The 10,819-nt window shown below is 57.3% G+C and overlaps 3 protein-coding genes across 3 annotated transcripts; all 3 read left to right on the top strand.

Annotated features, from left to right (window-relative positions):
* Positions 1-795: 795 nt before the first annotated feature.
* Positions 796-1,969, top strand: ABB37_04318 (hypothetical protein; the record flags this gene model as incomplete). Its single annotated transcript, XM_015801956.1, has 1 exon — positions 796-1,969. The coding sequence occupies exon 1, from the start codon at positions 848-850 to the stop codon at positions 1,967-1,969; it is 1,122 nt and encodes a 373-aa protein (XP_015659357.1). The 5' UTR covers positions 796-847.
* A 535-nt stretch (positions 1,970-2,504) lies between these two features.
* On the top strand, positions 2,505-3,250 carry ABB37_04317 (hypothetical protein; the record flags this gene model as incomplete). The annotated part of the gene is made up of 1 exon (XM_015801955.1): positions 2,505-3,250. The coding sequence occupies exon 1, from the start codon at positions 2,540-2,542 to the stop codon at positions 3,248-3,250; it is 711 nt and encodes a 236-aa protein (XP_015659356.1). The 5' UTR covers positions 2,505-2,539.
* A 691-nt stretch (positions 3,251-3,941) lies between these two features.
* On the top strand, positions 3,942-10,033 carry ABB37_04316 (putative ABC transporter; the record flags this gene model as incomplete). The annotated part of the gene is made up of 1 exon (XM_015801954.1): positions 3,942-10,033. Exon 1 carries the CDS (start codon positions 4,484-4,486, stop codon positions 10,031-10,033), a length of 5,550 nt encoding a protein of 1,849 aa, XP_015659355.1. The 5' UTR covers positions 3,942-4,483.
* Between the last annotated feature and the right edge of the window lie 786 nt (positions 10,034-10,819).

Here is a 10,819-nt window from a genome sequence, read left to right as displayed (position 1 = left end):
TGCTTGTTTTCTTCTTCTTTGTTTGTCTTCTTGTGTGTGTGTGTGTGTGTGTGTGTGGCGCATCAACGCGTGAAAAACACGGCTTTTCTCTTTTTTTTTCTCCGTCCACGCGTTGAACTCTCAATGCTGTATCGCGGAAGTTTTGCAGCATCTTCCGCATTGTCATGGCATTCTCTGCGTTATTTATCAAGGTGCGAGTATGCGTGTGGGCGGCCCTGTTGCCGTGCTGCTGAGCCGCTTTTGTTGGAGACACACGAAAGGGTAGAGAGTGATGCAACGAGTTGCCGAGCTTGAGTGCAGACCCGCAAAAACCCCGAACGAGGAACGTGGACAACTCGGAAATACTAAACAGGCGTGCTGATGTCAGTGCTCGAAGTATGTGCCCACGGCTTGTCTCCGTAACAAGCATATATATATATACGTTTCCTCATGGGTGTTGTGTGTGTGTTGACGCTCAATATGCGCTGCACTCTTGTCGAGATTTTGTTGGTGCGATTTTCATGGCATAGGCCTTTGATCACCACACGCGCCGGCGTCAACAACTGTAACCTATTTAAAAAAAGAAAAGAAAAAAAAACGTCATCTATCTTAGTGGTGCTCGATGCTCTTGCGTACTACCACGTGTTCACTATGTCTTTCTTTCTTCTTCCTTCACGTGTGTGGTGTCCAGCAGGTGCGAGTCGTAGAGCCACCGTTGATGATCGTCGTCGTTGAAGTCGCCGCGAGGGCAGCACACAACTGACGATTCAGACAAATCTGCACGCCATTCGTTTCCTTTTTTTTCTTTCCCCTCTAGGTGTTGTACGACACGAGGGAATCAGAGCAAGAACTTCACATTTATACATACATGATGGGAAAGGCAACTATGTCCGCCGCACTCCCCCTTCGCACGCCGCCGTACTTGGTGGACGTCGCCGCCAACCTCACCGATTGCGTCTTTCGCGGGGTAGACTGGAAAGGCAATCGAATCCACGCGGACGACTTCGACCACATGCTCGCCCGCGCGCAGGAGCACAACGTCCAACAAATCATCATCACTGGCACGAACCTGGCGCAGAGTGCAAAGGCCATCGCATTGTGCCGACGATACCCAGATCGGCGTCTGCTCTGCACCGTTGGCGTGCACCCTGCCCATTCAGGAGAGTTTCTCCGCCCCCTCGACCACGCAGCGGTGGAGCGGGTCGTGCAGGACGACACCTCGGTGGTGGACGCGCATTACACACGCCCAGATGCCTGCACGGCCGAGGTTGAAGAACAACACGCCGCGGAGCGCCTGGCCTACTTGGTCGATTTGATCGAGAAGAATAGGGACGTGGTGGTGGCCGTGGGCGAAATCGGCCTCGACTACGCGGAGTTGATGTGCTGCCCCCGTGAGGTGCAGGCGAAATACTTTGAGCGTCAGCTCGTCGCCTTTGCTCCGCTGAACCTCCCCTTTCTCTTCCACTCACGCGAGTGCGGCATGGCATTTGTGCAGCAGCTGCAGTCCACGTGGCCCAGGTGCCAGCGGGACGCCGCTTCTTCTCCTTCCTTTTCTTCTTCGTTGCGTGGTGTGGTGCACAGCTTCAACGGCAGCCGCGAGGAGCAGGACACACTGCTCTCCATGGGCCTCTACCTGAGTGTGAACGGCAGCGCGTTTCGCGACAAGGCTGTCGCGGACCAAGTCGCTGCCATTCCGCTGCACCGCCTCCTGCTCGAAACGGACGCGCCCTGGTGCGATGTGCGACCGAAGGACTACGGTGCATCGTTCGTGACGACGACGCTTCGCACCATCAAGCGCAAGAAGCCGTTTGAGTTGGGTGCCTGCCTGGAGCGCCGTAACGAGCCGTGCCACCTCGTGCAGGTGCTGGAGGCGTACGTGGGCAGCCGACGGGTGTCGCCTGAAATCGCTGAGAGCGAGAGGGCAGAGGTGGACAAGGAAAAGGTTGTCGCCGCCGTGTATGAGAACTGCCACGCGCTCTTTGGCTTGTAAGCAAGTGAGAGCGACGAAGAAGGACAACGAGGAAGCGGGTAGATGAAACACTCCACCGTGTTTAAAGTGCCCTTCAATTATAATGGGTTTTCTTGGGTTTTGTTTCCGCCCTTTTCAATGGCAGACGAACATTATGACAGCGGATTCTGCTGTATTCGCTGGCTCTCTTCCTTTGGGTGCCAGCTTCATCCTTCACACACTCGTATTCACTTTCCACAACCGATCAGCACTTCAACAAGTAAACTGGACACGGCAACCCACTTTCGTGGAGGGACGAAGCCCAAGCCTGTCGCCACGGAAGCCGCTGAAGCCGTACACGTTGCGCAGCCACCGCGAAAACCGTGATAATAATCGACACAGCGGCCTTCAACACCGCCCACGAAAAAGGGTTGGGCGGTGCAGCTATTTCCAGTGCGTGCGGTGTAAGTAAAATGGAATGGTAAACGAAAACGCCTGTACGCGAGTCTATTGCGTTTTTCTGTCCCTCTTTTTTCTTTCTTTTCCTCCGTCGGCCCGCTCTATTTTACCCACAACAGGTACGTTCAACTAAACGAAAAGAAGAAGAAGAGAATGAAACGAGAACACGATGCGGCGGAGCTGACACACGATCTCACGCTCGCGGGCGTGAGTTCGTCTCCGCCGGGATGCAAGCGGCGCAGGGTAAACGGGAACGAGCACGGCCTACCCGATCACGCTTCTGTGGTGGAAGAAATCGAAGAGGTGCACGAGTACCAGACGATTCTCTTGCGATTTCCTTGCTTTGACTTCTTTCGGAATGTCCACCTATGCGAGATGGCGGGCGATGATCTCGGAAAGCCGGCAAGCAGTTCCACAGCGCTGGCCGCACCTGAGACTCGCACCCGTGGTGAGGCGAAGTTTGCACCGGAGGCCCTCCAGTTTCTGACCCACACCCTCGACACGGACACCCCAATTGCGGTGCTCAATCGCGGCGCGGCGAGCGAAATGGTCTTTGAAGGTCAGTGGTGTGAGGTCAGCGGCGATGGCACCGCCGTCACCAATCGGGCTGTGGTGCACCTCGCGTCTGAAGCGGCAGGGCCGTTGACACAGACATCAGAGGTGCCGTCTGCCGTTGCCGCCTCTTCATCTTCCGCTTCTTCTGCCCGGGAGACGTCTTCAGCGGTTGCCAGTCTCCTCCCGCACGCGGTAGCTGGCGTGACGGCGGACGAGGAGCGACGCGCGCGCACAGAGCAGCTGCAAGGCTGGGTGTATGACCGGGTAGACGTTCCATCTGCTGTGCTTGTGATGCAGCGAGTGCGCTGAGCCTTCCTTCTTGTGCCATATTTTCCCTCACCTCCACTCCATTCAGATGGTGTGTAGGTGTATGTGTGTGTGTGTGTGTGTGTGTGTGTGTGTGGTTCAGCGATGCTTGTAGGCCGTTGCCGTGGTGCATAGCTCTTTGAGAAGCATGACTGCTAGCTGCAGTGCGACTGTCAACGTGCGTTGACAATGAGCTCTCTCACACACACGCACAAACCAGCATCATCAACAAACCCGTTTATATGTCAACGTCTGTGACACGCAGAGTGGAGCGACACGTTGTGTATTCATGTTATAGAAAGCTAGAGGCAAGTGGAAAGCCTTTTTGCTTGGCCTGTGGAGTACTCATGGTTGCTCGTGTTGTCCCCCTCCTCCCAATCACAAAGTTAGTTGCGATAAAGAAGTGTTTTTCACATCTACGCTTACTCGAGGCCTGTTATTTCCTCTGCCCCCCAAAAGAAGTGGCGCCTGCTCCATGGAAGCACCGGGATGAAAGGTGGCCCCAAATTCGTGTTGTCGTCTTCGCGGTTGAAGGCACAACATCCGACGCCTGGTGTCCGTTGATGTCCATTCGCGTACGCATTTGCAATCCCTTCTGTGACCCGAGTTCGACTCTTGCTGCGTGGTTATACTCTCCCTCCCCCTCCTGCGCCTTCCTCCTCTCACTTCTGTTTCCCCCTATTCATAATGACGAGTAAGCACATCCCCCTGCGTAAACTCTTTCTTCTTCTCCTATCTGTTGTTCTTCCCAGCACCGTTTGTTTTCTTCATTCATTTCGTTCCGCTTCGCGTTTCGTCTCTTCTTTGTTTTGTGTTTCTCTGCTGTTATGTGTTTGCGGAGTCGGCGCGTGGCACTTCTTAAAGCAAATTCTTTTCTTAGCATTGTTGCCGAGCCGCTCAATTTTTTTTTTTTGCGAGTTGTTGCCGCTGCTGCTCTTTGGTGTTTGCCTTTTCTTTCCTTCCTTCCGCATTCATTGCCCACCATAAGGGACGGAGTTGTGTTTCGCAGTGGACGCTTCAAAAACGACACTTGGCTCAATATCTTCAAGAGTCTTGACGTGCATCTCTTTACTTCTCTTTTCCCGTGGTGATACTTCTCCTTGAAGAAGAGGAGGAGTGCTGCGAACTGTATGCAGCTCGACTGCTGTTCTTCGTCACTCCTTTGCCGGCGTACGTCCTTCCCAACCGCATCCTCCCCGTGCGCGCGATAGCAGAGTTCGCGCACGTGCAGCACCAATGCGATCACCAAACGCTAGTTTCGCCTCGTTTGCGTTGGAAGCGGAGCCGCACGAGCGACGCCGCACGGAGTGTCACCAACGTTCTTATGAGGCAATTTCCAATGAGCAGACATCGACGGAGTCGTGGGACCTCCATGCGTTACACGGAGGAGACCTGGAGATGCGGACGAGCCCCGGCGTGATGGTGACGGCCAACTCTACTGGCATGTGGACGAGTGGAGGGCGAGCCCTTCTCCCAACCCCACCCGACCGCGGCGAGAACTCAGTAGACAAGCACGGCGACTCCCCCATCAGCGCCGAACTCGCCCGCAATCCGTACGACGTCTGCAACCGACCACGATACCGCGCTCTGGTGCACGACGATGCAGGGGAGCTGTCCTCGCCGGATCTTTCGTCCACCACCTCAAGCCTTGCTCGACCGAAGCAGGGAGTCTTTCTGCAACAGCTGGGCCACACGATTCTGCGTGTGCTGATCCTGATGAAGCGCGAGTGGTGCTCCACGGCGTGCGAGCTGCTCATCCCGATCATCTTCGTCATCGGCTCGGTGGCGCTGTGGGCCATCTTTGGCACCTCGAAAGGCGCAGAGGGCATCTACTTCTCCGACTCGACGCCTAGTTCTTTGCAGCGCCTTTTTGCCTATGCGCCGACGGCCGTGTGCGCGAGCACGAATGTGACGAACACCATCGTCGGCGTGGCGAACTGCTCCGCTGCGGGGGCTGCGGCGATGAATTCATCGATTCACTGCCCCAGCGGCCGAGGCATCCCTGAGGGACTATGCTACTACTCCGCGTTGCTCCAAGCCGCTGCGGTTATAGTGAACTCGACGCGCCAATCTACGTCGGTGGTGCTCCCACTGGACACGCTGATTGCGCTGCAGTGGGTCGCGATGGACGATTCTGTCTCCGTCTCTACCCCATTTTTCTACGGCGGCAAGGTGTACTTCGCACCGGACACGGCAGACGTGCGGGCGCTGGTGGCGAAGATGAACGCGAGCTCGGTGCTGTTCCCGAATGTGTACGGCGGGATCTACGCCACGGTGGACGCGGCGACGACGTATGTGCAGAAGCTGTCGAGCAAGGACCCGCCGACGTGGGCCATTGTCGCGGTGAACAGCTTCACTGCGGCAAAGTTCGACGTGACGATCATGGTGAACCAGTCGGCGCTGCCCAAGACGACGACGAAGCTGGTGTCGATGTATCTCGGCGGCCTCGATACGAACACAAACACGCCGTACCTGTTCTCCGGCTACACCACTCTGCAGACGTTCGTGTACGACCACTACATCACGACGGTGCTGGGCGGCACAGCCGCGAAGAGGCTCAGTTACACGGCGATGCCGACGCCGGCGTACGAGACGTATTCCTTCCTGACCTACGGCCCCCAGCTGGCGCCGCTGATCCTGGTGCTGGGGTTTCTGTACCCTGTGTCGCAGCAGACAAAGCGAATTGTGCTAGAGAAGGAGTTGCGCATCCGCGAGGCGATGCTGATCATGGGACTGTCGGAGACGACGATGTACCTTGCGTGGATGATCGTGTACGGCGTGTGGTACTTGCTGTCCTCCGTGATCATTACGGTGCTTCTGCGCCTCACCTACCTGCCACACACCAGCGCTGGGTACATATTCTTCATGTTTTTGTTCTTCTCGTGGTCGACCATCACGCTGTCCGGCGCGATTGCGGCCGTCTTCAGCAAGGCGCGTCTGGCCGCGCTGCTGGCGCCGCTGATCTACTTCGTGATGGCAATCCCGCTCTTCGCCATGCAGAGCGCGTCGGGTGCCGCGAAGACCGGCATCATGATCCTGAGCCCGAGCGCGCTGTCGGTCGGCTTCGCCATCGTTTTCGATCACGAGGTAGCGGGCGGCACCGACGCGAAGGCGCTGACCTACTTCCGCGACGACCCAAAGCTAATCCTGGTGTATGTCTTCCTCGTGCTGGACATCTTGCTGTACCTGTTGATCATGGCCTACTTCGACTGCGTCATCCCGAAGGAGTGGGGCACGACGAAGAACCCGCTCTTCTTCGTCATCGACCCGATCAAGTGGTGCTGCCGCCGGAATGGCGCGGACGACGACGACGACGACGCGGGCGACCTGCCGGACGGGCGTGCCGAGGATGGCGTCTTTGAGGAGACGAACTCCGCCGAGGAGGCGCACGCCGCCGTGCAGATCCGCGGGCTGCACAAAAAGTTCAAGCGCGGCGGCAAGACGTTTCTTGCGGTGAACAACTTATATTGGTCGCTGAAGGAGGGGCAGATCTCCGTTCTGCTGGGCCACAACGGCGCAGGCAAGTCCACGACGATGAATTTGATGACCGGTATGCTGGAGCCGGACGGCGGCGACTGCTTCGTATACGGGTGGTCAGTGCGGCATGAGCTGAGCAAGGCGCGGCAGGAGATCGGGCTGTGCCCGCAACACAACATCCTGTGGCCGACGCTGACGGTACGGGAGCACCTGGACTACTACGCGGCCATCAAGGGTCTGCGCGGTGAGGAAAAGGAGGACGCGATCCAGCGCCTGCTGGCGGCTGTGGATCTGAAGGACAAGGAATTCTACACGTCGAAGGCACTCTCGGGCGGACAGAAGCGCAAACTGTCGGTGGGAGTCGCGTTTGTGGGCGGCAGCCGGCTTGTGTTCCTCGATGAGCCAACGGCCGGCATGGACGTCGGTGCGCGGCGGCACACATGGGGCCTGCTGAAGGAGATGGCGAAGTACCACACCATCCTGCTGACGACCCACTTCATGGACGAGGCAGACCTGCTGGGCGACACGGTGGCGATCATGAGCAACGGCCGCCTGCAGTGCGCAGGCTCAAATGTGTTTCTGAAGTCGCAGCTCGGCGTCGGGTTCGTGCTGACCATGTCGGTGGCACCACACACCCGCCGCAACGTGGTGGATCGTTTGGTGCGGAGGTTCGTGGCGGACGCGGAGACGGTGGGGAGCGGCGCGGGCGAGTTTGCCTATCGGCTGCCGATGGCGTCGAAGTCGACGTTCCCAGACTTGCTGGCGGCGGTAGAAAACGGCATCCCCCGCCTTGGCATCAACGCGTACTCTCTGTCCGCGACGACGCTGGAGGAGGTGTTTCTCAAGATCGCTGAAGGACACGCCGCGGACGAAAGTTCACAGGAAGAAGTCATAGAAGAGGAGGAGAAGGCCGCCGCGACGAGCGCTGTGTGGAATGTGGAGTTGGAGACGAAGTCGATGGTGCGGTGGTGGCTGCAGTTCCGTGCGATGATGGTGAAGCGGTTTTGGAATGCGCTGCGCGACCGCCGCACGCAGTTCTTCCAGATCGTGTGCCCGGTGGCGTGCGTGCTGCTGGCGATGCTGCTGACGCTTGTGAAGCTCTTTGAGTTTCCCGACATGTCGCTGACGAGCAACGTGTACGGCGCGACGGTGGACGTGCCGCTGGCGAACTGCGTTGGTGTGCTGGACACGACGACGCCCTTCTCCTCGAATGTGAATCTGGACCTTTGGAGCGGCACCTACAACGGCGCGACGTTCTCTTCTAAGCTGCGCGAGACGTACGACGCGCACACGAACGAGCGCTACGGCGGCGTGGTGTGCGCCGCGACAGCCGCGGACATGTACCACCGTGTCTTCTACAACACGACGGCGAACCACGAGCTGGCGATTGAGACGGCGAATGTGTTTGCTGGGTACGTGCGGCAACTGACGGGGTCGAGTGCGGTGGAGATGCGCACCGTGGTCGCGGGGTTGCCGAAGTCGGCGCAAGATGAGGCGGTACAGTCCTCTATCTACGCCATGATGATCGCGATAATCATCATGATCCCTTTCACCTTCATCCCGTCGACGTTTGTGGGGTGGATCGTGAAGGAGCGCGAGTGCAAGGCGCGCCACCTGCAAAACGTGTCTGGGCTCAGCTTCTACGTATACTGGTTCTCCAACTTCCTATTCGACCTGTGCTGCTACATCATCACGATACTTCTCGTGATCGCGGTGTTCGGCATCTTCCACCGCACGGAGTACATCGGCGCGCAGAACATCGGCGCAACGTTCATTATTTTTCTCATGTACGGCGTCTCCGGCATCTTGATGGCCTACGCGGTGAGCTTTCTCTTTCACAACCACTCCACCGCGCAGAACGTCGTGATGCTGGCGAACTTCATCGTCGGCTTCTTGCTCGTGCTGGCCGTGTCCGCATTAATGATGATGACCAAGACGGAAAAGGTCGCCAAAGTGCTGCGATGGATCTTCCGCGTGGTGCCGTCCTACTGCGTCGGCGAGGGCATCAGCAACCTCGCATCGCTCAAGGTGAAGCGTGCGTACGGCCTTTCGGCAAGCGCGTGGGACATGGACGTGGTGGGGTGGGTCTGCATGTACATGGCGCTGGAGATCCCCTTCTTCCTGTTCGTGACGCTCTTCATCGACCACCCTGGCCGGCGGCAGCGCAGCCAGCGGCTGCTCCACAACCCCGACGCGGCGCCGGAGGAGATCTCCGACGAGGACGAGGACGTGATCGCGGAGCGCCACGACATCTTCGAAAACCCGGAGCGGGAGGCGGACCTGGTCCGCGTGGAGGCGCTGCGAAAGGTGTACTCGAACGGGAAGGCGGCGGTGCGCAACGTGACCTTCGGCGTGCGGCCCGGCGAGGTCTTCGGCTTTCTCGGCACGAACGGCGCGGGCAAGACGACGACGATATCCATCTTGTGCCAGGAGTTCTACCCGACGGGCGGGCGGGCGTACATTTGCGGCAACGACATCGTAACGGACAGCGTGGAGGCGCTCCGGTGCATCGGGTACTGCCCACAGTTTGACGCGTGCCTGGATCTGCTGACGGTGGAGGAGCATCTGTACCTGTACGCCGGCGTGCGTGGGATCTCGTCTCGCACACGCGATGTGGTGGTGGCCGGGCTGTTGAAGTTGTGCGGGCTGACGGAGTATCGCAAGACGAAGTCGCATGCATTGAGCGGCGGCAACCGGCGCAAGCTGTCCGTTGCCGTGTCGCTGATGGGCGGGCCGCGCGTCGTGTTCTTTGACGAGCCGTCGGCCGGCATGGACCCGGTGGCGCGGCGCGGGCTGTGGAACGCGATCGAGACGGTCGCGGACAACTGCTCCGTTGTGCTGACGACGCACCACCTGGAGGAGGTGGAGGCGCTGGCCCACCGCGTCGCCATCATGGTGGACGGCGCGTTGCGCTGCATCGGTGACAAGACGCACCTGAAGCAGAAGTATGGGACCGGGTTTGAGGTAACGGTTGTGGTGAAGGAGGAGGAGCCTGCTGTGATGGCGGGGATCAAGCAGTACTTTGCGGAGGCGTTCCCGACGAGTGAGCTGTCGGAGGTGCGGGCTGGCCGCTTCACCTTCGAGCTGCCAAACACGGTGAAACTGTCGAGCGTGTTCACGTCGCTGGAGGAGCGGAAGGACGCACTGCGGATTCGGGACTACAACGTGTCGCAGACGTCGATCGAGCAGGTCTTCATGCGCATCAGCGAGGAAGCGGAGCAGCGGCAGGAAGAGGAGCACCGACTGGAGATGGAGAGGAGGGAGAAGTCGACGTGCTGTGGCGGCGGATGTTGCGGTAGGGTTGATTAGTGCCGTTAGGGGCAGTTTTCTCTGACATCCCGAAAAGTAGGGCCTTTTCGGCATCTAACGTTCTCCACCTGTTTCTCCTCGATTCTGTTCATGTATTTTTTTTGTGATCTTAATATATTCTTTTCCGGGGCGTGAACACATGTGCACACTTGTCGGCTGGTTCCATCGGGGGGAGGTCCTAGCCGCATTTTTTTTTTGTAGAAGGCAATCGGGTGTCTATTATCTTTGTGTTATTTGTTGTTTCGGCTTCATGTTTCTTTTTACTTGCATGTGCATATGCCTCCTGTTATTCCTCCTTCCTTTTCCCTCACACTGGCAATGTATTATTGTTATTAATGTTATTAATGTGATTGTTATTGTTATTTTCCTGTTTCTCTCTCACGTCTTGTTGACACGGTGGTAAACAGTGATTACAAATATGTATTGCAGTGCGTTTTCAATTCTTACCATTATTATTGCCGTTATCGTTTTGTAATCATGACGGCGAACTTCGACGGACGAGGAGTTGCGTGGTCATTTCCAGTAAGGTCTTTTTTTGTGTGTTTACATAAAGTGTGTCTTTCTGGAAAGCTAGTATTTTCTTCTTCTTCTTTCCCCCGTTGATACGTCACAATGGAGACTTTTTTCTGGAAGATGTTGTTGTTAGCCATGCTGGTATATAAACAAGTGTCTCGTAGTTTCGTTGCGGGCAGTAAAGCCGACGGATATCGCGCCAGTGCAGGTGCCTTCTTTTTCTTTCTCTCTCTCTCTCTCTCTCTCTATATATATATATATATATATAGTGTC

This window comes from Leptomonas pyrrhocoris (assembly GCF_001293395.1).
Source record: "Leptomonas pyrrhocoris isolate H10 chromosome Unknown, whole genome shotgun sequence".
Lineage (NCBI taxonomy): Eukaryota > Euglenozoa > Kinetoplastea > Trypanosomatida > Trypanosomatidae > Leptomonas > Leptomonas pyrrhocoris.
This window is presented reverse-complemented; position numbering and strand designations above follow the sequence as displayed.